We start from the raw sequence: 26,495 nt of genomic DNA, 5'->3' as shown, positions 1-26,495 counted from the left end.
CATTATTTTTTTGCATTATTTTTTAAATTAGTTTCCAATTGATAAAGACCACTTATCAGTAGTTGCCACCTAATCTCCCTTTTATCCTGTTTGGTGTTAATGTGATGCGGTTCTGACTTTGATTGCAGGCAGCATGGCCAGATAGTTCTGACCCCAGTAGGTGTTGTCATTCAAGAAATGGTCCCTGCTGAGGCAGCTGGTAATCTTTTTTTTATGTCGTAATTAGTCATCTTTTTCTCCTTCTGTGTTAATGTCTTTTTTCATTTGTATTAATCTTTGTCTTCACATCTGATCATCTCTTTCTTCATCTGTGTCAATCTTTGTTTTCATCTGTGGTCATCCTTTTCTTCATCTGTGGTCATCCTTTTCTTCATCTGTGGTCATCCTTTTCTTCATCTGTGGTCATCCTTTTCTTCGTCTGTGGTCATCCTTTTCTTCATCTGTGGTTTTCTTTTTCACCCATGCATCTTTTGTTTAATACTACATGTAACTCCTTGAATGTTTAACGTTCTTGTTTGTTAATACATCACAATTACCTGTTGCAAAACATGTTGGATTTCTTAACTATTGAACTGGTTATTTTATACCGGCTTGGATGTTTTGAGAAATTAAGCAATTGCATTTAAACAAAATTATTGTAGCTATAATAATAATATATGAAGTCAATAATTATGTGATCATACCTCCCTTTTAAGACCTCTGATTCAAGACCTTGCATTTTCAGATTTTCTGTTCATGATCTCTGTAAATTTACCTCCATTTAAAGACTCGAACCCTCAATCCTTTTCAAAGAATGTTGTCAGAATGTTGGCGTCTCTAAAGGGGAGGTTTTGATGAAAGACATTGCTTTTCTCCTTTTATGAAAGAAAAAGCTTCCAACACAGTCATATTTGCAATAATGCCTGAAAGTATTGCTGCCTGTGTTTGCTTTTATCATAAAGTGAGGTTCGCATTCCCTCACATATTTTTACAGTTGCTTTTGTTGCTGTTTTTATTAGGTGTGCTTTTTACGGCTGACCCTGTTACCAACAATGTCAGTATTATGCTCATCAATGCCAACTTTGGTCTAGGAGAGGTGGGTTCATTTGTCAAAAACTCATTTTTTCCAAAGAGATATCATGAAAAACCCTTTGGTCAATGCACAATCTGTGTAATAAGTTTACAGGAACAAGTCCTTTATGTTATGCTTTGCATATTATTACACTGTATATGACCTCACTGTAATTGGATGAAGTGTATGTGATTGAAATTAAGAGACTAACCTGTTATTACAGCAAGCTTGTCATTGTCAATATATTGAGCTTTTGTTTTTAACACTAAAATTGCTCAGTGTAACACATGATAATCTGTTATTTTCTTTAAATGTTTATTATTTCTTTTAATGACCATTGGATACAATCTGTTTTCTTGTGAGTGTGTGTGTGTGTTTGTGTGTGTTTGTGTGTGTGCGTGCATGCATGCGTGTGACTATGCTTGTGTGTGTGTATGCATGTATGTGCCAAGACCCAAACGGACTCTTTAAAGGGGGGTTCCACTGTACATGTATTGTCAATGTGTCTAGGTGACCTTATTTTTCTCCTTATTAATTAAGTTTGTTCTGTGGATTTTGCCTTCAGTCAGTGGTGTCAGGGAAATGTGAACCAGACACAATCACAATTCGCAGAGCATGGGATGTTGGCTTGTCTATTTCTCAGCGCCACGTTGGACAGAAAAAGACAAAAATCACCATGCAAGGTCAGCTTTTTTGTTTTATGTTTTTTAGCAGACTTAAGTTTCTTCCACCTACCCTGAATGCACAAGAAATCGGTGTTGAGGGCCGAACATACGTAGACGGGGACATAAGGATGAAGACCAACTGTTACGGTACCACGTGATACTATCCTCGCTGCCAGGTTCCAATTAGTTGCTGTATGTACCTTAATCGTAAAAAAACTAATTACTTTATTCATTAGCGGTTATCACGTGTTTGATCCAGGTATACACAGTGAGCCTTATGTCAAAGGAAATTGCAGAGTCTTAGGAACACAAGGGTACCAAAATCAAGAGTACTGGTCAATAAACAAAGACGCACGAAGCAATTGAAAACTGTGACTTTCGTAGATATTAATTGCCTTAATCTCCACCTTAACTAGCTGTTAATGGAGACTTTTTTTGTCAATGCAGATGGTGGCGGTATAGCAGAGGTGGAATTGTCAGGTGCTGACAGCAAGCAGAATTGTCTGAGCGATGATGTCATTCTGTCTCTGGCAAAGACTGGGCTTCAGGTTTGTTAGTGATGTGAGCACTAGTGAGGGTGTGCATGGATGTTTGACTGCTTGAGCAGGCCAGTGCAGGTGTTTAGTCATACAATTTTATGAACACATTACATTTGAATGTTTGAACGAGATGTGCATAGGGACATTTACCCTTGCGTACTATTGTGTACATTGATGAATTCTCTTGGCTTTGTTTTTTCTGTTGTAGACATTGTTATCTATGCATAAAGTCATTTTCACAAATAACTTAATTTTGTAATACATTTTTGTGTCTGTGCAGATCGAAAAGTACTTTGGAACTCCGAGGGATATTGAGTGGGCGTACGCTGAAGGAAAGATCCACTTGCTGCAGGTAAGGAAACATACATGAAGGGTTCCTTTGCACAAGGCTTATTAGGTGAAGAGGGGACACATTTACAGTCCTGTGGGAGTATATTTTTAAACTTCAACGTTAATAGGCGACTTGCCCTATTGGCCTGCGCCGCCAAATCGAGCGATAAATCTGCGTTAACTTGCGTGGCCTTGCGAGATCTGCTGCAAAATGCGGGCATGTCCAGATAGCTCTGTGAGAGGTTGCGTTTCAATGCGGACACTTCGACTTGAACATTGTGAATTTTCAATGTGAACAGTGTGCTGCAGCAATGATAGCCGCGAGAATAATCCTACAGTTCGTTCAAAGTACCCAAGCATGGCCCGTGCACAAAGGAAAGGTGATCGAGGTTTTTAAACAAAAAAATTTAACAGAAGCCAGAGAACACCAGCGCTTGTGAGAGCAAAACGTTTGCCCGCAGGGAAGTGAACCTTCCTTATCTTTCGCACCGGAGAGCTATTCAAACGGGGTATTGTGCATGTTGGCTATTTCAAGCATCTGGTAGTAAAGTTACTTTCTTCGTGTTACAACAAGGTCATTCATGGTGTGGTTTTCAACTACTTTTACTTCCATAGGTAGGGTAGGTGTTTCAGACCTGAGAACCCATACGATTTCGCCGTATTTTGTACGCATGATTGTCGAGAATACGCTCAGTACGGTCAGTGGGAAAAAAATACGACGAGAAAAATTCCTAGACTACTTTTCTTCACAAGCCCATCCTGATGCCGATCCAGTATTTTGGCACATGATTACGTCACTATATTAGCCGCCGTCGAAAAAAATATAATCGGATCGTGTCAATCAATCAAAACAACCAGGCAAACGAAAGTACGGTATTTGGCAAAATCGGCTTCGAGAATAAACAAGTGAAACAAAGAAGAAAAGTGAAAAAGTTTGAAGAAAAATATCACACACACACAATTTGTAACCAACACACACACATGTAGTCCCGCCCGGAATAAGCTTTTTTGGGATGATTTACGACTTTTGCGCACATTTCGAGCAGACGAAAACACAACATGGCGGCTCTCGCTCCAACTATCGCAAGACACAAAAAAACGAAATCTCGCACGCGCGAGATCCTGATACATCCGGTGTTTCTCTGTACGCTTGTCACGACGACTTGTTGACAAACGAAGATTTGCGAAAGAAAGAGAAAAGCGCCGAGTCTTGAGTAGAGAGCTAATAAAGTACCGGTAATCGCTAATTGAGCGAAATGAAAATCCGCGGCGACTTCCATTAGGTGAATGCTATTCAAGTTTAGGTAACGTTTTAGCCGCATTTTTTTATAAGCCGCAATGCGATTTTTTTTTTTAAAGTCGCGGCTTGTAGTCAATTACGGTACAGTTTTTGTCAGTAACAATTGAAAAAAGCATTTGTTTTAAATGTAAACTTAATTAACGGTGTGACGGACGCGCATGAGGCATGTTTTAATCATGGATGTGCAAACGCAGTGTGGAGTACGCTCATTTTTTTGAAAATACACCAAGTTTGTTTGAGAATACTCAAAGTGCAAAACAGGGGTTCCCAGGTCTGGTGTTCATGTTCGGATATGGTTCAGGTAGTAGTAGTTTTCATCAGTATTGTGGCTGGGTAAGCTGTCGCTCTTCTGTTCCCCTAACTCCCCCCTCCATGTCCACCTCCCTCTACCCTCTTCCTCTGCTTTCTTTCTGACTAGTCTCATGTTCCTGGGGCATATTTGTTTATAACAATGTTTAACGTAAATGTCGTTGGTCTATATCACAAATGGCAAAATATAGAAGGATTTTTACTGATCATAGAAGCAAGAACTTTAAGTAGTAAAGCATGCATTATTGCAAGGTTATTGCGTATTGATTATGCTTATTTTTGTGTCATTTGCATGATTTACTTCTTTTTGTTGGACAACTGCATCTGTAATTCTTTTGCTGGTGTTTTAGTTTTGCCCAATTTTTGTGTAGGCTCGCCCAATCACCACTTCAGATCAGGAGACCGAAGATGAACTTATTCATGAGTTTGACAGTCCTCTGGCTGGGGGTTATGAGTGGCTTACCACTGGTAACATCAGGTAGGTTTGAGTCGCTTCATAGGTAATGAAACAAAATATGCACTGACAAGTAGGCTAGCTTACATTATATGTATGCATGGATGGACAGATGCAACATGCATGTAGACACAGACATGGAGAGATAGACATATAACCACAATGTTTTTAACAAGAAGATATTTTCTGGTATTGGAATTTATCTCTTGTTCTCCGAAGAGAGGTTCCATTGTAGTTCACTGATGTTTGATGTGTGTGTGGTTGCAGTGAGATGATGCCAGGTGCCGTCACACCCCTCACCATCTCCACTTTTCACAGGAGTATTGACAGGTCTATGCAGGTATGGCCGCTTTGTGGAGAATCGTCTCCCTTCTATCTCTTCTTCTCCTCTTGACGTTGATGTTACTGTGGGTTTTAGCCTTTCTTCATTCCAATAACTGGTGCGATGAAATTTGCAATCATGTTTATTGAAATAATGTTCATTGTATACTGAATTTTAATGTTTTATGTTGAAACATGTTATATTGTATGTTGTTTGATGTTGTGATATGCTATGCACAATAATATATTATTCAAAATAATACAGATGTCTGTACAACATGTCTCACAACAAATCACCATTTAAACCAATCTTCTTCTTCTTGTCGTTCGCTGTTAGATTGTCAGTCCGGACTGCAGGGCAAAACCAATCTGATTCCATATTTGAAATTTCTTACATTATACATTTTTCATTTGAGAAGTATAGACCTGTATTAGATATTACTTAGGCTGTCCTTACTCACCAACTTTCATATGTTTCAGTGTTTCAGCCGAGGTATCGGTGCTCGCCAACAGGTGGTGGACTATCGCAAGGCCCTCACTTCATGGGGCAACCACCTCTTTATATCTCTCATTGTAAGTACCTATGGATTACAAAGCCATTACTATTTATATCTCTCATTGTAAGTACCTATGGATTACAAAGCCATTACTATTTATATCTCTCATTGTAAGTACCTATGGATTACAAAGCCATTACTATTCATATCTCTCATTGTAAGTATGTACATATGAAGGAGAGGTTGTATGGTGATGGGAAGGGTGGTGGTGGAAAAGTGTATGTTGAATTGATAGATCAAAAATACTCCACAGCTGAAGGTGCCCCTCGAAAAAATGTGTTTATGTTTCGTTACAGAGACTATGCAGATCTGCCCTTCTCATGTAAAAAAAGATGCACTGAGACTTGATCACCATGCAAAAATGCACTAAAGCACAGGCTATATATAGATATGCACCGACTCTGAGCAAGTGTATTAAATCTCATCTTGTACATGGGCACATACACTGACACTAAGCGTGTACAGGTAAAGCCAACATCACCAGATATATCTTGTAGGACGTGACCTTGATGTTGCTGAGAATATCCGTGGCCAGCAAGGATACCATGGAGATGAGCCTGCTGGGAGAGAAACGACCTGACCTTCACCTTGACGTCTCGGTGGACTACTTGGGAAAGCCACCCCCTGGTCGTCTCACTTGTGTGTGGAACTCTGTCCGCATGTTTTGGGTCAGTGGAGGTTGTGGTGCTGGTTGGTTTTAGTTGTTAGGCAATCCAAATCTCCGCGATAAAAAAAGAAGGAAAAAAACCAACGTGAAAAATAATAGTTTAACCCAGGTGAGAGGGACAAAAAAGTGGTTTTATTTACATGCACAATATATCTTTTACTAGAGGGGGTTAAATTAATATTAACTAGGCCAAAATGCTTCAGCTTCTGAGGGCTTGGCCCCCTGGATCCCCGGCGCTTTTTATTTCCTTGAAACTCATTCTTCCTTGAATGGATTGCCTTGTGGTAGTTACTGCTTCAAAAAAAATTCGAAAAAGATAGACTTCTAACGTTGGAAAATCAAAAATTTAAAATGATAAGACTGGTCAGTGTCGGAATGCTTAAGTATAGACAAAACAAAACATTCACCAGTACGTCGACCTAGCATTCTTTGAAGTGAAACAAATAAAATGACATCATGCACAGAAAGTGAACTTGGCTGAATTAGATGTTGTAGTTTCTGTTCCATTTTCTGTTCATTATACCATTTTAATTTGTTTGTCCATCCACTTTAAAGACTGCTCGGTTGATATACATTTGACACTTCCCCTCTTTTTAGACTTTGCTTCATTAAATGTTCTGTTTACTACCACAGTGAATTTATCTCCATTTTAAGACTCCTTTAGTTTTTGATTTCTTGATTATTTCTTTTTAGGTTTTAAAAGGGAGTGGGTGGAGGGGGGGGGTCCATTGTTCTTGAGATTTTATTCCTGTTATTGCTGTAATTCGGATTTTGTTGTTGCATACTTGCAGTATTTGCACAAGGCTACAGGCATGACCAAAATGTGGGAGAAACGACTTGAGAATTACAGCTTGGTGGACAACTGCACCACAGCATCTCAAGTCTACGCAGCCATAGATCAGCATGTGAAAGACTTTGATGATGTATGTCAATCTTGTTTGTTTGCTTTTTATCCAGTCCATAACAAACTGGAAAAAAAAGAAAAGAAAAAAAGAAAAAAAAGCTGAAACTCATTTACAGAGTAGGAATCAGGCACGCACGCACGCACGCGCGCACGCATGCACGCACGCACGCACGCACGCACGCACGCACGCACGCACGCACGCACGCATACACACACACACACACACACACACACACACACACACACACACACACACACACACACACACACACACACACACACACACATCAGTTGGATGATATGAAATGCCTATTGACTCTTTCTGCATGGTGCTGTTTTGAGACTTCTATGGATTTGTCAATGACTAAACATTTTCAGATTTTGCATAAACCTTGCTTCAGTTACAGATTATTTGCATTTATTCAAACGACATGTATGTGGTTGGATGAGAGTCCCAGGATGGGATGGGAGAGTGGGTGGTAGTAAAGAGGGAGAGAGACAAGACAAGACAAAATCTTTATTGACAAGGGCATTCATTGGATGACCATTGTATACATTCTATGTGAGAGAAAGAGAGACAGACAGACAAGACAGACAGACAGAGACACTGAGAGAGAGGCAGACAGAAAGAGAGAGAGACAGACAGAGAGAGACAGACAGAGAGACAGAGACACTTGTATGTTGTCAGATTCTTGTAAGTACACCTGCATTACAGGTATGGCACTGGACGCTTACAAACAGTGCCAACTCTGGGTCTTGGGCCAACATCCTTATCAACATCATCACCAAGGGCTCCACAGGTACTGAAGGGCCCCACTTTCATTGTTGTATTGGATGGCCCCAAGCCAATGTAATTTCTTTCATCCTCATAATACTGACATATCACGGAGCACTTTGCTGTGTACAGTGGCATTGTGTTGGCAAGGTACTGGTTTTCACAAAACTGTTAGGCAAAAGTAAGTGGTTCTTTAGTCAATTGGATGTGAACCAGATGGGTGCAATGGCCTAGTGGATAACTTGCTGGCCTCCCAAGTGGAAGGTCATGGGTTTGAATCCCGGCCGCGGCAGCCTGGTGGGTTAAGGGTGGAGCTTTTTCCAATCTCCAGTGCCTTATCCCCCTTTGCATGTACACGCAAGCACAAGACCAAATGCGCATGGAAAAGATCCTGTAATCCATGTCAGAGTTTGGTGGGTAATAGAAACACAAAAATACCAAGCATGCATCTCCCAATGGCCCAAAAACGGTCATACACATAAAAACCGTGAGAATTTCAGCCCATGAATGAAGAAGAATGTGGATGACAGATGTGGACTGGGTGGCCGAGTGGTAACGCACTTGCGCTCGGAATCGAGAGGTTGCGTGTTCGACCCTGGGTCAGGCCGCTATTTTCTTCCCCCTTTCCTAACCTAGGTGGTGGGTTCAAGTGCTAGTCTTTCGGATGAGACGAAAAACCGAGGTCCCTTCGTTGTACACTACATTGGGGTGTGCACGTTAAAGATCCCACGATTGACAAAAGGGTCTTTCCTGGCAAAATTGTATAGGCATAGATAAAAATTGTCCACCAAATACCCGTGTGACTTGGAATAATAGGCCGTAAAAAGTAAATATTCGCCGTAATGGCTTGAGATTTACTGGCCGATGTGAATGCGTGATGTATTGTGTACAAAATTCCATCTCACACGGCAGAAATTAATATGTAAATCGCCGTGAGCTCTTGTGAGAAGGGGCGATTAATAAATGTCCATTATTATTATTATTATCATGCATGAGCAATTGTGCTGTGGGGTCCTGTACTTTTGTAATTATCTCCTCACATAGCAACTTAATACATTATCCCTCTTCCCGGGAAGTGTCATTTTAAAATCCTTCAAAGACGGAATAAAGCTACCGATATGGTGGAATTCGGAGTCTATTAAACAAAAAGAGAGATATTCTTTCCCAAATATTGTCCACTCATTTTTGAAATTATATGAAAAGAAGCCACAGCTGTATATGTGTGTGTTGATGTGGCATGTTTGTGCAGACTGGACGACGGAGCATTACGGCGACATTGCCATGCTGTTGTCACAGTGTCAGGATGTGTGCAGTGCTGAGGTGCCAGGCGCCATGCAGGTGTGCTTCTTCTCTTAACTTTTTCATGGTTGATTTGGAAGCCCATTAAGCTTTGCATATCACGAGCTAATTTTGAAAGAATTATGTTGAGAAGCTTTGAGCTGTTGGGAAGCGCTATTTAAATGTTCCTTTGCTATTATTATAATTATTGAGCATGTTCAAGTTTGCTTCTCCAACAGCTGGTATTGTACAGAAACAATTTTCACCAATTTCCCTTGACCAATTTGAACAAACGAACAAACGAACGAACTTTATTACTCAAGGATGGAGATTTTACGCTGACGACTAGTCTTACAATCTGTCCATGCTAAAACTAAGACATAAAGTTGGAGATAATAGATAGGACAATGGTAAACCTATGTGTGTGGGTGTCCGAGACAAAGCAAGGGTATTCACTCGTTCACAACCCATACAAGCCTGACAGAGTTCTTTCCCAACATCGTCTATTACGGGTAGAAGTGGTCGGATTAGACCAATCATGGTCATTGGGGCATTTAGAATGGGGATCTCGGTTTATATGAAGAATTTCTCTGCTTTCAGGAACTAGCAGAACAGGTCGTTGCTGAAGGGCTAAAAGACACTTTCCTCTCCTCCACCAGTGAGGTACAGTGTGTGAGTGAGTGAGTGAGTGAGTGAGTGAGTGAGTGAGTGAGTGAGTGTGTGTGTGTGTGTGTGTGTGTGTGTGTGTGTGTGTGTGTGTGTGTGTGTGTGAGTGAGTGTGTGTGTGTGTGTGTGTGTGTGTGTGTGTGTGTGTGTGTGTGTGTGTGCGTGTGCATGCAATTGTGTACATGTGTTTTTGCATCTATTAATCTGTCTGTCTGTCTGTGTTTATATGCCCATGTCTTCATTGTCTCTGTGTATGTCTGTGTCTTCAGGGGCTTTGGCTGTCTGGTTGAATAAAAAAATCTTTGAAATAGTTTTTTTGTAATGCTGTAACATGAAAAGCTCATTATGACTATATTGACACACATGGAACTTAGTATGAATGTTAATTTTGAATTGATGCTTACTTATACTGTACCACCTTCTTAAAAATGTTTATCATGTTCAAATAGGAGTGTGTGGGTTTACTGCTGAGCCACAAGCATCCAGTTCTCCAACAGAAGACACAAACTTTCCTGAAGCGCCATGGTCACAGATGTGTTAGAGAGGTGAAAATGCATGCCTTGCTTTTTTCTTGGCAACTTGGTTTTTGCTTTTATTTTTGTATTGATTTTTTGTTGGATTACTTTCTTTCATTTAATTTTCCCTTCAGTCAACAGAATACCCCCTCTATCACTCATGAATTCATGTGCTTTTTAAAATTAATTTTGCGGTTCTGAAAAAGCTTTTTTGGGACAGTTGCAGCTCTAATGTGCTTTAAAAAAAAAAAAATTAACAGACTATTTTTTTTTATCTCTTTCGATGTTTTAAATGCAACATTTCAATGCATTGCAAAATATTATTTTTAAGTCCATTATAACCTGTAAGTTAAAGGTTAAATTTTGTGCTTTCTGTACCAATTTTTGTCTGATACATGCTTCATGAAGAATGCTTAAGTCTGTAGGTTGCATGTTTATGGCCTATCATTCCAGGCTGAAATGCGTGAAAAATCCTGGCACCTTGAGCCTACAAAGCTGGTGGGCGTTTTGAAGGTGAGTACCCTGGCAGCGATGTGTATACAGTGGAACCCCCCTTTTAAGACCTTGTGTTATCAGATTTTCTGTTCATAACCTCTGTAAATTTACCCCAATTTCAAGACTCCCTCCTTTTTAAGACCTGATTAAATTACATATTATTACCCAACTCACATATAGCAATTAACTCTAGTTCAGTGCTGGTAACGCTGTACGCGTTCCCCTTGGTAACAAGGGAGACCACCCTAAAAAAGAGTGATCCATCCCATAATATCAGACCGATGTCCGGTCCAACATCCGTATGCGTGCGCATACGCCGCCATTTGTATCATTCTCTCTCAGCGGTTCAACTGGGAAGGACGCTCCTGATGTACGCTCCTGCTGTCTTCAGCATTTTGTCATAGTCTTTGGCTTTGGCATCTCCCCTTGGTCGTCGCCTAGCTGTTCACCTTTACCTACTTGTGTGGTGAGATCTTTCCGTTTTGTTATAACTTTAGCGACGTTTTCGTCGCTCGTTTTGTACTTGTGAAATTTTTCTGAAATTGTTTTTCTTTGAAATTTTTCGTGAGTTCTTTCGCTATGGCGGAGGCTGCGCTTGTTGATAGCGTGAATAGGAAGCCGAGTTCGAGGCAGGTGCCTGACGATTCGCCTCCTAAACGTAGCTCGAGGAGAGAGAAGGGCGCAGGAAAATCCGCGTCTGTTTCTTCTGATTCAACTTCTGTTAAATCTCCCGTGTTAGCAGACGTCAGTTTAACTTCCGGTCAGGCTTGTTTACGTTCTGGCAAGAGTGGCGGTTCGCGCAAAAGAACTTCTTCTTCTGCTTCTGCTTCTGCTTCAACTTCAGATGGCTGCCCTGGGTTAGCGCCAGCTGGAGTTGCGTCTTTATTGTTGACTTTGAGCGCTCAAGTTTCGACACTTGCGTCGGAATTATCTTCCACTAGGGAGGAATTACGTGCGCTTCCGTCGGGTGTTTCTGATGTTCTCTCCTTAGCACAGGCACGGCAGTCTCCTGCAGTTCCGGCTTCGACTTCCGCTTTGCCTTCGGCGACTGTGACTCGGGCGGATGTCCATGCTTCGCAGGACGGGAGTACCAAGTTGGTGTCTCTCCTTTATGGGACACCGGTTCAAGGTATGTCTACACCGCTTGCCGGTGTGCGAGCTCAGGGGGCTCTCTGGCGTTGGTAGTCGTGAGAGTTCCCACGAGCAGCGAAAGGACGAACGCCTCCGTACGTCTCTTTATGAGAATATCGGGGACCGTTTTAGTCCTCTTCCGCCCGGGGGGCAGGAAGTGGTCGGTTCTGCCGACGATAAACTGTCTGATGTTCTGCCTCCTGGCTCCGAGCTTGATCTCGAGTCGGAGTGTAGGGCGGAAGACGGGGATGCCTCAGTGGTAGAGGATTCCCAACTGAATTTGCCCGTGAAGCTGTCAGCCGCAGTGGCGCTGGCGGCGGAAACGGCGTTCAGATACTTTCCGGAAGGGGTGGTGAAGGACAAGGTTCAGCTTCACCCACCTCGTTCTGCTTTTGACGATTTCCGGAGTGCTCAGGAGCAACGGCCTCGCTACCGCTTCCGGGAATCGTCAACTATTGCCTATGAAATGGCTAACGTCTTGTGTGGTAAACGCAAACCGGCGGTGCCGTTGTTGGTTCAGCACGGCGAGGCCCCGGAAGACGTTGTCTCTTGGCTGGCTCAGCCTGGGGCTCGGGCTGCTTCCGGTGTTCCGAAGTTCAAGCTCACCCCTTATCCTGTGAATCTGATTGACTCTTTTGCTCTGCCGTCAGGGGCACTTCCGGTGACGCCGGAACTTGCTGCTTTGAGAGAGGACGGGTACAATAGGGATAGAGTTGTCCCATGTACTGACGGTTCTCTCACAGCTGTGGAGGAAGTTGGAAGGTCTTTGCTGGAGCTCACGTCCGTGTCGGAGTCTCTGCAAAGGTCTTTATCCAGATCGATTGCCACATCTCTTGATCCTTTTGAATTTCGGTTTGATGCGTCGCCGACAGATGTTTCAACACTGCTGGCTACTCTGGGCAAGGTGACTAGAGAACAGGTTACTTTGTCTGCCCGGCTGTATACTCACGCGGTGCTTTCAAGGAGATCAGCCTTCTTGACGGGGTCCAGATTTCGGGACACCGCGACTGTGGAGAGGCTGAAGGTCTCCCCTTTTGCTGAGGGGTCTCTCTTAGGGCAGGCGTCTTTCGATGCACTCCAGAAAGAGACGCAGGACGCGCGGGATGTAGCGATCGCGCGTTTGGCTTCACAGGGCTTCCAGAAGCCTCAGGGCAAGTCTCAGACTCAGGCGTTTTCTTCTGCTAAGCCTCAGACGTCTTCGTCAGGTGGTGGGAAGGCCCAGAAGCAGTCATTCTCCTCCAGGGGTAGGGGGCGTGGAGCTCCTTACCCTAAGAGGGGTCAGTCTTTCGGGGGTTCCAGGGGGTCGGGGCGTAAGCCTCACCCCCAATGAAACTTCCCCGAACAACACATCCCGGTGGCCCCCGCACTAGTTGTAGCGGGCGGCCCGTCCAGGGCCCTTTCTTCCTGGCTGCAACTGGTGGCCAGCAAGTGGGTCACGGGGATAGTGTGTTCGGGGTTCCGGCTTCTCTGGTCAGGGCAGAAGGCTCCCCTGGTCAGGATAATCCCGCCCTGCAGGGCGCCAAAGGATTTGGTGGCACGGAACGCGGTCCAGGAGGAGGTCTCGGCTCTGCTGCTCAAGGGAGCTATAGAGGAGGTCTTGGACGCGCGGTCCCCGGGGTTTTACGGCAGACTTTTTGTAGTGCCGAAAGCCTCGGGGGCGTGGAGGCCGGTGTTAGATCTTTCTCCTTTGAACAAGTTTCTGAGAGTAATCAAGTTTACCATGGAAACTCCAACTTCGGTTCGGGAGGCCTTACGGCCGGGAGATTGGGCAACGTCGATCGATCTTACAGACGCTTACTTTCACGTCCTCATACATGTCGCGGACAGGAAGTGGCTTCGCTTCCCTTGGGGCGGCAAAGCTTACCAGTTCAGGGCTCTGCCGTTCGGCCTGTCTTTAGCTCCGTGGATTTTCACGATTGTGGTCAGGCAGCTTTGCGCTCTTGTGAGACAGGAAGGCATCCGTCTCAGAGCATACCTGGACGATTGGTTAATCCTTCACCAGAACAGGGGGCTTTGCGAGGCTCATACGCACAGGGTGCTGAGCCGGGCGGCACAGCTGGGTTTCTCTGTCAACCTGACAAAATCCGAGTTGGAACCATCCCAGACGTTTACTTACCTGGGCATGGAATTCGACACGCTTCGGTGGTCTGTCCGTCCGTCTCAAAGGCGGATCGACAAGCTTCAGGGTCTGATTCGGTCTCTCTACGGAGAGAATCACGCCAGTGCAAGGGTTCTGACTTCGGTTCTGGGTCAGATGGAATCCATGGCTTCCCTCATTCCGTTGGGCAGGGTTCACAAGAGGCCTTTTCAGGCCTCCCTGCAGTCAAGGTGGGATCAGACATCCCAGGACTGGAGTGCTCCGATCGCACTGGGAACTTGGTTTCAGCAGACCACAGGTGTTTGGCTTCTTCCGGATTTGTTCCGGGGTGTTCCCATTGTTCGTCCACCGCCGGAGAGAGAGTTGTTTACGGACGCATCTCTGACGGGGTGGGGTGCTCATCTGGACGAGCACATGGTTTCGGGAGTTTGGGATTGCTCTCAGGCCTCCCTACATATCAATGTACTGGAGTTGGAGGCCGTTTCCCTGGCGCTTCTAGCGTTCAAGCCTTTCCTGGAGGGCAGTCATGTACGTCTTCACACCGACAACATGTCTGTGGCGTCGTATGTGAACAAGCAAGGGGGGACTCGGTCTCACAGTCTTTCCGACATTGCATGTCGCATTCTCAAGTGGTGTCACGCCCAGCACATTCTGTTGTCAGCAGTGTACTTGAAGGGCAGTCTGAACGTCCTTGCAGACACTTTGAGCAGAGGGGACAGGATTGTTCATTCAGAGTGGACTCTCACACACCAGTCTTTGCAGCGGCTTTGGTCGCAGATCGACAAGCCCAAGATAGATCTCTTTGCGACGAGGTTTTCGGCGAGACTGCCTCTCTTTGTGTCCCCCTTCCCGGATCCTCTGGCCTGGAAGGTGAATGCTCTGGAAGTGGATTGGTCAGATCTTCCGGCGTATGCCTTCCCTCCGTTCTGCCTCTTAGGCAAAGTCCTCAGGAAAGTGGACTTGGAGAAACCAGCGCTGGTTCTGGTCGCTCCTCTGTGGCCAAGCCAGCACTGGTTTCCCGACCTACTGCGTCTAGCAGTTCGGCCCCCAATCCCTCTCGCCCTGAAAAGAGGAGATCTCGTGCAGCCTCGGTCAGGCGTTCAGCACGAGAACCCACAGATCCTGGCCCTTCACGCGTGGATTCTGTCCGAAGCGCTTTGCGTAGGGCAGGGGCCTCTTCCCCTACTCTGAGATTCGTTGGACATGCGCATAGAAAATCGACTTCTTCGGTTTACTCATCGCACTGGGCCTCTTGGTCTAGGTGGTGCGCGCTTAACGGGGTTAAACCTCTTTCTCCTAGGTCTATTCATGTAGCCAACCATCTGTCTTGGTTGGCTGATCAGGGGGCTTCTCCCTCTTCTATTAGGGTCCGGAGGTCGGCGATCTCTTCGACCCTCGCGCAGTTAGGCCACAAAATTTCGCTCGGAGGGGTTATCGCTAGTGTTATTAAGGGGGCTGCCCTTTTAGCAGCTCGTTCAAAATCGCTTCTCCCTGCATGGGATTTGTTCCTGGTCTTACGTTTCTTAGCCTCGGATGAGTTCGAGCCTCTTTTGTCAGCCACTTTGGCCGATTTGACGCGTAAGACTGTGTTTTTAACGCTTCTCTCTACTTCTAGGAGAGGTAGTGAGGTGCATTCTTTGTCGGGTTTAGACAAGGACATTGCGTTCGAGAAGGATGGTTCCATTTCTCTCAAATTTGTTCCCGGCTTTCTCGCGAAAAACCAGAAACCTGGCCAGCTTTCTCCAATCTTGCGCATTCCACCCTTGAGCAAGATTTTGGCTCCTGGAGATCCCGATATTGCAAATTGTCCTGTGAGAGCTCTCCGATGTTACCTGTCTCGAACTCGGCCTGTTAGGTCAGAAAGTCAAAAGCTTCTTTTCATATCTTTAAACACGGCTAGGTGTAAGGATATAGCGAAGGTGACTCTGGCCAAATGGATCTCCACTCTGATCAAACGAGCATATGCCTGGTGGCTAGTGCAGTCGGGTGATGCTAGGGCAGTGTTGCCTCTCACCGCGGCTAGAACCCATGAGGCGAGAGCCTGGGCATCCTCAGTGGCAGTTCTTCGGTCCGGCAAGCTAGCCGAGGTACTGGAAGCTGCGTATTGGCGCTCTGAGGACGTTTTCGTCAACTTTTACCTCAGAGACGTCGCTTCTGTCAGACAGGATGGAAGCTCCGCGCTGCCTGCCATGGTAGCGGCGGGACAGGTCCTGCGTGCCTAGTTTTGGTAAGTACCCACCACCTATAGTAGCAATCTGCTATATGTGAGTTGGGTAATAATATGTAATTTAATCCAAAATTTTAATAATAAATTTTCATTTAATTAATATACTTACCCAACTCACATCGTTTAAACCCTCCCGCCTCCCCGCTGTGGTGGTATTGGGTTCTAAAAAAGTAGTGAGTTGGGCTTCGTTCGAATGATACAAATGGCGGCGTATGCGCACGCATACGGATGTTGGACCGGACATCGGTCTGATATTATGGGATGGATCACTCTTTTTTAGGGTGGTCTCCCTTGTTACCAAGGGGAACGCGTACAGCGTTACCAGCACTGAACTAGAGTTAATTGCTATATGTGAGTTGGGTAAGTATATTAATTAAATGAAAATTTATTATTAAAATTTTGGATTTTCATAGGTTTTTGGAGGCCTTAAAAGGGGGGGGGGGTTACACTGTAGTACAGTGGTACCTGTGATGTGAGGCCCCTCCGTTGACAGGACACCTTTCAAGAAAGGACGCCTTCTGTTGTCCCATTATCTATTACATGTATTAATTACAAAGTATTTTCCTGTCATTAAATGTAAGGACAATTTTGCTTGGTCCAAAGGGTCCTTATGTAGCAGGTACTACTGTACAGGCATTTGAGAAACAATGTACCATTGTTGTTTTTTCAAAGCTGCCTCCCCTGAGATCTGTATATACAGTCTTGGATTGAGCATTATGTCAACAACACTTTTGTTTTTATGTAAGGGAACTGTGCTATGTTTGTATGTGTGTGTGTGTGTGTGTTTGTCTGTGTGTGAGCAGCAACACATTATTTTCAAAGTATTTTTGTGCTTTGTCTGACATGCTTTCTTTCATCAGGCCATCATGGAAACAGGAGGCCAGAAAAAAGTGCAGAGGAAAGCGAAGACACCAAAGGAACTGGTGGCTGATATGAAAACCCCATTGACGTTTGTTCAGAGGTGAAGCAACATTTTGTGATAGACTCTTAAAAGAAAGAACCCCATGAAAAATAATGACGTACTTTCCATCATGACAATACACTATATACATCACGTGTCGTCATTCCTCACTTGTCATTAGTCATTACCATCCCGAAGAAGTCAGCAACAGGCTGACGATAATTTGATGAAGAACTTACCAAAACTGGTTTGTGTTGTGTTTTCTTTTTGTTCAGACTCTTGATGTCTCATTTTTTTGTTTCCATCCCCTCCTTATAATTGTCAGCACAATCATCACCCCTGAGGTGTAAGTACAGTGGTGCCTGTGTAGAAAGGACACCCTTGGGACCATGCACTGAAAAAAGCCCCTACAGGTGGCACTGTTGTGACATTTACCTCTCCTCTTTCCTTGTATGTACCTTAATCAAATAAGCATGTCATCCTGGTAAAGGCTAGTTATGATTTGTCTTATTCTTGCTGTTCTGTATTTATTTTGCTTGGTTTTTCTTTGATGAGGAGTGTACATTTAGTGCTGTTCTTTGCAGACACATTCTGCAGTACCTGCTTCCTAAAGCCTGGGCTGCTGTAGCGTCCAGAGAATGGGGAAAGGTATCGTTCCAGCGATTCTCTACTCTGCGTCTCGTTTTGTTGTTCACTTGTGGTAGTGGTACTTCAATGGTTTTCTTTGATATACATGCTTTTGATCAGTGCCTGTAGTGTTTGTAAGTGGAGGTAGTTTTATTAAATTCAATGTAAGAAAATTAAATGTGTGTTGGGGGGGGGGGGGGTTATATGTACTAGAAATGATCTGTTTGTGTATCTGTCTATAAAGCTGTCTGACCTTGCAATTTGGTGTGTATCAAATGATTGAAAGGGTTCTTTAAAGATGGCCTTCTAAACAGAAAGCAAACCTTATCGAGAAAAGGTGAGATTTTGAAGAGAGACTAATTGAAATAAAAAAAATCTACCAGAGATTAAAAACAAAGGGGCATGTAACAGATATATAAACAACAACAGTTGAGTAAGTGAGAGTTATATGGAACCCGTTTTCTAGGGGAACCGGAGAGAATAAGATGCATTGAAATTAAACGTACGACTTTCATCTTCAAAAATCTACAGAAACAAGTACATGTACCGTACTTTCCGGGTCATAAGGCGCGACTTTTTTCCTCGAGTTCGACCCCTGCGTCTTGTATAAGGAAGCGTCTAATCCGTCTATGAAATACGAAAAAAATCAAAGAGACCGCCTGAGTACCAGTCAAACAACTTGTGATAATGCATGTTTCAGCTACTAGGTACTGCCCTGGCCAAGTTTCCTCGAGCTCTCAAGCCACCCAGCTATCACAATGCCTGCCTTTGATCTGGCCGCACACACAGAGCACACATAATTATTTCCACTCTGTTAAACTCGGTCACTGACCGGTCACTGACCCGGTGCAGGAAGTATTTCCTCTCTCAGATATGACAGGGGAACCACCTCTCATGGCAAAAACTGGGTCATTGACCCCTGGGAAGAAGGTCGTGTCTATAAACAAGGCCACCCAGCTATCACAATGTCTTTGATCTCGCCGCACACACAGAGTTCGACTCTGTTAAACTCGGTCACTGACCGGTCACTGACCCCGAAGCAGGAAGTGTTTCCTCTCTCAGATATGACAGGAACCACCTCTCATGGCAAAAACTGGGTCATTGACCCCTGGGAAGAAGGTCGTGTCTATAAACAATGGACCTGGCTTTGATCTCGCCGGCTTATTTTCATTCTTCGACTACCGGTATACTTTTTCAATTTTGGTGCGCCCTATCGGCCCCCTGCGTCCAATGGGTGACTGGATTACAATTTGTTTTAAAAAGAAGGGGGTGCGTCTTAGATAACGAAGCGCCTTGTCACCCGGAAAGTACGGTACCAATATTTTGTTCAAACAAATATGAATAACAAATAAGTTTTTTGCCTGTCAGCTGTCTGCCACTATAAGTGTTTATTTACAAAACATGCAAGTTCAAGCAATACACAAGAAGTACCCCATGTCTATAAAATCGACTATGATGTACCTGTCATAAGAGGACACCTGCAATGTAGGGGCGCTTTTGGCTGGTGCCAAGGGTGTCCTTCAATCGCAGGTACCACTGTGTGTGTGTGTTTCTCTGAGAATGATGGTGAACACTGTGCCATGTGATGTGTGTGTTACAGAGTGTGTCTGTACTGATGAATGACATCTTCAAAGCAGCCTACTGGAAGCTAGCAACTTTGATGGTGAAGGAGGTATGTGCAAACGCAAATACAGTAGAATTCTCCTTTTTAAGACCCCAAATTTAAGAATCAAGCATTTTTCATGTACTTGAGGGTTAACTTGACATTCAACAGAATAATTCTCACTACAGTTTTAATTAGCAAGAAATAGCAACTCAAATTTGATGCAATATTACAGTCAGGTAATGACTTTAATTGTTTCCGGAAACTGGTGCAATTCTCACCAACGCTTGCCAACACTCATCAACACTTTCAGAACTGCCATCCCCACTACCAACACAACACGCACGCACACACGCATGCATGCACACACGCACGCACGCACGCACAGTTCGAGGATTGCAGTACAATATGGAAATTTGAAGTGTATAGCAGAATTAAATATAGTTTTTGTGTGTGAAAATTCTTTTAAATATATATGATCTGAACTGATATTCTCATTGGCATTTTGCAAATGAATTGAGTTCAAGATATTTATATATTTATTGTGCATAAATGTGCCCCTTTCAAGACAAGAGATGGCTGGTACTAATACTAAATAAGAAATGTTTTGCAGGGGCGACTGCCTGATGAGGACGTGCTCTTCTTCCTGACACACTATGAAATAGCCGTTCTGCTGGCCACGCGCTCTGCTCGACTGGTCATGAAGTGAGTACTGTACAGTCAAACCCCCCTTTTAAGATCCCCCAATCTAAGACTTCCTCCCTTTTAAGACCCTGTTTTCTTAGACTTTTTATTCATATCCTCTGTAAATTGACCCCCATTTTAAGACTCCCTCCTTTTTAAGACCTGATTTTGTCAGATTTGTTGAGGTCTTAAAAGAGGGGTTCCACTGTACAGTTTGTTTGTTTGTTCGTTCATGGGCTGAAACTCCCACGGCTTTTACGTGTATGACTGTTTTTACCCCGCCATTTAGACAGCCATACGCCGCTTTCGGAGGAAACATTCTGGGTATTTTCGTGTTTCTATAACCCACCGAACTCTGACATGGATTACAGAATCTTTTTCGTGCGCACTTGGTCTTGTGTTTGCGTGTACACACGGGGGTGTTCGGACACCGAGGAGAGTCTGCACACAAAGTTGACTCTGAGAAATAAATCTCTCGCCGAACGTGGGGACGAACTCGCGCTGACAGCGGCCAACTGGATACAAACCCAGCGCGCTACCGACTGAGCTACATCCCCGCCCCCACTGTACAGTGAAACTTCTCTTTAAGATCTGAGAAAAAAAGGGAAGGAAGTGCTACAAATGCATACTGCATGTGAAGTAGAGTAAGTTAGTGCTACAAATGCATAGTGCATGTGAAGTAGAGTAAGTTAGTGCTACAAATGCATAGTGCATGTGAAGTAGAGTAAGTTAGTGCTACAAATGCATACTGCATGTGAAGTAGAGTAAGTTAGTGCTACAAATGCATACTGCATGTGAAGTAGAGTAAGTTAGTGCTACAAATGCATACTGCATGTGAAGTAGAGTAAGTTAGTGCTACAAATGCATACTGCATGTGAAGTAGAGTAAGTTAGTGCTACAAATGCATACTGCTTGTGAAGTAGAGTAAGTTAGTGCTACAAATGCATACTGCATGTGAAGTAGAGTAAGTTAGTGCTACAAATGCATACTGCATGTGAAGTAGAGTAAGTTAGTGCTACAAATGCATACTGCATGTGAAGTAGAGTAAGTTAGTGCTACAAATGCATACTGCATGTGAAGTAGAGTAAGTTAGTGCTACAAATGCATACTGCATGTGAAGTAGAGTAAGTTAGTGCTACAAATGCATACTGCTTGTGAAGTAGAGTAAGTTAGTGCTACAAATGCATACTGCATGTGAAGTAGAGTAAGTTAGTGCTACAAATGCATACTGCATGTGAAGTAGAGTAAGTTAGTGCTACAAATGCATACTGCATGTGAAGTAGAGTAAGTTAGTGCTACAAATGCATACTGCATGTGAAGTAGAGTAAGTTAGTGCTACAAATGCATACTGCATGTGAAGTAGAGTAAGTTAGTGCTACAAATGCATACTGCATGTGAAGTAGAGTAAGTTAGTGCTACAAATGCATACTGCATGTGAAGTAGAGTAAGTTAGTGCTACAAATGCATACTGCTTGTGAAGTAGAGTAAGTTAGTGCTACAAATGCATACTGCATGTGAAGTAGAGTAAGTTAGTGCTACAAATGCATACTGCATGTGAAGTAGAGTAAGTTAGTGCTACAAATGCATACTGCATGTGAAGTAGAGTAAGTTAGTGCTACAAATGCATACTGCATGTGAAGTAGAGTAAGTTAGTGCTACAAATGCATACTGCATGTGAAGTAGAGTAAGTTAGTGCTACAAATGCATACTGCTTGTGAAGTAGAGTAAGTTAGTGCTACAAATGCATACTGCATGTGAAGTAGAGTAAGTTAGTGCTACAAATGCATACTGCATGTGAAGTAGAGTAAGTTAGTGCTACAAATGCATACTGCATGTGAAGTAGAGTAAGTTAGTGCTACAAATGCATACTGCATGTGAAGTAGAGTAAGTTAGTGCTACAAATGCATACTGCATGTGAAGTAGAGTAAGTTAGTGCTACAAATGCATACTGCATGTGAAGTAGAGTAAGTTAGTGCTACAAATGCATACTGCATGTGAAGTAGAGTAAGTTATGCAGAACCAATCTCCTGGCACCTGAGAGAAAAAAATATTAGCATTGACATGAACAAGGGACTTTCATCCTCAAAATTTAAGATTCTCTGTTTTATTAAGACCCTCTATTTTAAGACAATCTCTGAAGTAGAACCTTGTTTTAAAGGATTTTCTCTTCATAAAGTCTGTTACCTCTATTTTAAGTCTCTCTCCGTTATAAGACATATACTTTTCTCATATTTGTGGAAGTCCTAAAACAGATTTCATTGTATTAATCATTTTGCATAAGTCTTTATTAAGTCTCACATTCTTTGGTAGGGAATGGAGCTGGTCTTTTTGTGTTCTGCTGCAAATCAGACTTGCTGTGCTGCCTTCTGGGAAAGTATTTAGCATGCATGCAGTGTCATAGAAGATAAACAAAACTGTATTGGTTTTATAAGTGAATAGGTATCTTCCAACAGAAGGTTCATATTAATTCAAATTAAAAAAATTAATCTGCCTTGAGAAAGTTAACTTGTCCAGTAATTGCTCATCTTCTCGCACCTCATTTACATGATATGCATACATGTGAAGACATGGTTTATTTATCACATGGGTAACTGTCTCTCATGTATGTAGTATAAATAAATGTTTCTTGTTTTTAGACTGCAGTCTACTAGCTTAGTGGGTGTGTTTGTTCTCCATGATCAGAGATGTTTTTAACAGATTTTACCTTCCACTTATGTATTTGCTACAGGGCTCAGCGGCGGCGGAAAGTTCTGCCGAAGCAAATGGCACTGCGCTTCCCCAAAATCAGCATTGGATATCCTAAACCTGTACGTGTCAGTAGTTCAGGGCACTTGTCTGTTTACCTTTAGCAGTGAGCTTAATTGCTAGCTACTTTGTAAACTGCATGGTATTACCTTGGAGGCAGGAGACAGAGACCCATAGAAACTGGTCATTTGGTTACAACAAGCAGACTAGCTAAAGTATGATAATGTAGCAATACATTTGTTTTGATGGGGAAAATCTGTTAAATGCAATCTAGGCAGGTACTGCTGACCAGGTTAAACGACATCTTAATGGTATTTTGACATGAAAAACTTTAAAACACCAGAACTTTCCAGTGAACATAAATGCTGATTTACATAACAATAATAACAATAACAGCACTTTATTGTCCATTAAAATATTACATAAAAATGGAAATTTTTCTTCGGCACACCCTGCCTGCCTGTAAACGATTATAACAACAATTGTATAAGACGACACACATAAAACATAAAACATAAAGGGGATACAATCAAATATGATATTGCACTATGTGAATTTACCCTCTCATATCACAGGAGTTGGGTTTCACAGTAGAGTAATCACATTACAAATATTTCACACACACCTTCACATGTACACATTGTTTGTTTTTTCCCAGCCGACCAGCCTCTACGTGATGCGAGAAGAATTTAAAATGGTGACTGCAGAAGGCAGGAATGACTTTTTAAACTGGTTTTTGCGTGCCAAAGGGACCTTATAACGTTTACCTGAAGGGAGAATTTCGAAACAGGGGTTGAGAGGATGGATCGGATCACGGACAATTTTAAGAGCTTTCCGCTTAATGGCAGCTTCGTAGAGACTGGTCAGCTGTCGTTGGGGTTGCCCAACAAGCTTGCTAGCCGTCGCAACAATGCGGTGGAGTTTAGCTTTGTTTTTAACATTTGTGGTACCATACCATGTCACAATGTTAAAAGTCAGTATGCTTTCAATCAAACTGCGATACACAAGTTCCATAACACTTTGATTGACATTAAAATATTTAAGCTTCCTGAGAAGAAAAAGTCGCTGCTGAGCTTTCTTATAAACAGCATGAACATGATCACTAAAAGTCAGCTTATTGTCAATTAAAACCCCAAGATATTTGAAGGTTTCCACAAGTTCAACTTCCTTGTCGCTTATTCTCACTTTTTGGGGACCACAATTATCACTCTTTCCTCCAAAAATCATGCACGCCGTTACTATGTATGTACACACACAATTCATGCATACGTGTGAATATGAGTGTGTGCATTCAGGTGTGCATACCTGCATGTGTACCACTTGTAAACCCAGAGGTGCTTACGAGTCATGCAAAGTTTTCTTTTGAAACTGAACACGTTAAAAGAGAACATAAGCCAAACCTGCCTTGTTTAAAGACCATGCATCATGGCTGCGCTTGTGTTTGTTTCAGTTGGAGGTACAAGACAGAAAAATATCCAACAGCAAAGCAGCAGCCACAACCTTGACAGGTCAGTGAAAGTCAAGTATCCAGACACATCTGCACAGTAGTGTTTCTGGGTTTTTTCTGCGTTTGTTCTCTTTTAGTACTGATAATTTAACTTGAGAAAGAGAAAGAGAAAGATGACAGGGGGAGGATGGGGGGTGGGGGGGTGAGAGGAAGAACATGGAGGAGGATAGCTAGGGAAGAGGATTCATGGAAGGAAAGATGAGATGAGGGAGAGGAGAAGAGAGAGAGAACATAATGATGTAAACACATGTATGTCTCCTGGTGTGTAAAATCAGGGTAAAACTGGTAATATACCCTAATATATATATATGTTCAGCTTTGTCCGTATTACTCTGGGCTGTAGTTCTCATCTGTTAAGCCCCTCTTTCAATAACTAATGCTTGAGGGCTCTAAATCAACCCCAAGTGGGTGCATTTCCTGTGGGTGTTTTTCATGTATACATGAGCGAATGCACCTTGGTGCATGCAGTTCCCAGACCTGTTTACCAGTACGATTTGGGCGTATTTTGTACGCCAAATTATTATCGGTACGCAAATACGCGACACACGCACAAAATACGCCAAAGAAAAAGTCTAGAATACGTTTTCCGGTGTTGGTGTGCTGATTACGGGATGGTACAACCGATACCGGTTTCGGTCGAACGGAGATAACCATGACAGCGAGTCTTCAGCTATGGAAACCTTGTTCAGTTGTTGGCACGTGCGATCGTCTGGACAATCGTGGCAAAATAAAGCGGAAAAATGTGCCAGTTTCGGATGACTACCAAATCTAAACAGCAGAAGCAGCAGATTTTCTTGGAGAAATATAAGAAAGAGCCAGGAATTGTGGAGTCTACTATGGGAAAAAGTCATGCACACTGCAAGTATTGTAAATCAGATTTCTCCGTTGCGGCCCATGCTGGGAAATATGACATCGAACGACACTGCAGTTCCAAAACTCACCTGGACAAGGTTGCTGCAAAGAAATCCGCTGAAAGCTGCCAAGGAATTATGAAGTTCATTCCCGCAAAGCAAATCCTGCCAGAAGAAAAGGCTGTAGTCCGTGCTGAAGCAATGTTTTCTGAGATGATTGTAAAAATGAACTTGCCACTGTCAACCGCAGATGTTATTAAAAATTTTCACGAACTTCATCTTTTCATTATCAATCTGTTTGGAAGACACTGGTTATAATGCTATAAACTGACAGGTAAATAAAATTGTTTTATCCCTGTTGAAGGGGTTAAATTCTGAAGGTGTTCACAAGACATGCTATTCTTACACAAACACGTTTGCACCCACGCATACATTTTCCCTAGCCCATATGGCTTTGCTTGCAAAGTACACCAACTTTTTGAAAAATACACTCAACTTTTTAGGAAAGTACTCTTGCCTCGGGTTTAGGGTAAACAGGTCTGAGTTCCTGTTGAAGAAAAGATCATACTCAGTCTGAGTTCAGCCTCACTTTGATAAGACTGAAGAACTGCAATGCCGCCATGATCAAAGGCAGGAGTTACTTCACTACCCAGTAGGAGGTAGAACATGTCATAAAAAGCTGACAGCATAGCGATACTGTAGGGATCGCTACGTTGAGGGCAAAGCTGCACTATGATTTAATTTCTGCGTGTCATTGTTAGCTAGGTTTCAATCATTGTAGCTAAAATGAAAGAGCTGTCGTTTTTGCTCTTTGTATTGAATATTTGTGTCAGAATGTTTCTAGGCCAACAATCTTTTGGCAAACATTCTTTTTGAGGGTGTAGCAAAGTGTCACATGCCCTTCAACGACATCCGAGAAATTACAGGAAAAACCCCTACACAAAGTGCACATACAGGAAATGCACCCACTTTGGGTCCAGTTAGACCCATTCTGCATTTAAGTAACATTTCTTGTTTTGTTTTTAATTCCTTCCTACAGAATAAATGTCAAAAAGGAGTGAGCATGACTTGCATGTTTTTGATGAAAAGACTATAACGTTTCTACACTTGTTCTCTCACTTGTTTTGTTCCCAAATTGTTAAAAAATATATATTCTTTTTATATGTTTTTTCTGTAGGAATGCCAGTGAGCCAGGGTGTTGTGGTGGGTCCAGCCAGGATTGTCCTCAGCTTGGACGATGCCCACATGATACAGGTTGTGTGTGTGTGTGTGTGTGTGTGTGTGTGTGTGTGTGT

At 43.1% G+C, this 26,495-nt stretch overlaps 1 protein-coding gene across 2 annotated transcripts in view; it reads left to right on the top strand.

Annotated features, from left to right (window-relative positions):
- LOC138964524 (rifampicin phosphotransferase-like) overlaps positions 1-26,495 on the top strand; it is a 43,268-nt gene that overhangs the window by 12,424 nt on the left and 4,349 nt on the right. For both annotated transcript variants that reach the window (XR_011455130.1, XM_070336512.1), the window contains exons 18-39: positions 129-199; positions 999-1,075; positions 1,617-1,734; positions 2,164-2,264; positions 2,536-2,607; positions 4,566-4,672; positions 4,916-4,988; positions 5,450-5,542; positions 6,024-6,194; positions 6,985-7,116; positions 7,813-7,897; positions 9,122-9,210; positions 9,751-9,813; positions 10,266-10,361; positions 10,785-10,844; positions 17,143-17,243; positions 17,768-17,831; positions 19,411-19,482; positions 20,027-20,118; positions 22,826-22,904; positions 24,293-24,350; positions 26,378-26,454. Coding sequence is in view for 1 of the 2 variants with exons in the window: in XM_070336512.1 (XP_070192613.1) it covers positions 129-199; positions 999-1,075; positions 1,617-1,734; positions 2,164-2,264; positions 2,536-2,607; positions 4,566-4,672; positions 4,916-4,988; positions 5,450-5,542; positions 6,024-6,194; positions 6,985-7,116; positions 7,813-7,897; positions 9,122-9,210; positions 9,751-9,813; positions 10,266-10,361; positions 10,785-10,844; positions 17,143-17,243; positions 17,768-17,831; positions 19,411-19,482; positions 20,027-20,118; positions 22,826-22,904; positions 24,293-24,350; positions 26,378-26,454 (1,951 nt within the window). In the remaining variant the exon portion in view is untranslated. The remainder of the gene's footprint in view (positions 1-128; positions 200-998; positions 1,076-1,616; positions 1,735-2,163; positions 2,265-2,535; positions 2,608-4,565; positions 4,673-4,915; positions 4,989-5,449; positions 5,543-6,023; positions 6,195-6,984; positions 7,117-7,812; positions 7,898-9,121; positions 9,211-9,750; positions 9,814-10,265; positions 10,362-10,784; positions 10,845-17,142; positions 17,244-17,767; positions 17,832-19,410; positions 19,483-20,026; positions 20,119-22,825; positions 22,905-24,292; positions 24,351-26,377; positions 26,455-26,495) is intronic.

This window comes from Littorina saxatilis, linkage group LG1 (assembly GCF_037325665.1).
Source record: "Littorina saxatilis isolate snail1 linkage group LG1, US_GU_Lsax_2.0, whole genome shotgun sequence".
Classification (NCBI taxonomy): Eukaryota; Metazoa; Mollusca; class Gastropoda; order Littorinimorpha; family Littorinidae; genus Littorina; species Littorina saxatilis.
Note: the sequence above shows the minus strand (reverse complement) of the source record. Positions and strands in the feature narration are given on the sequence as shown.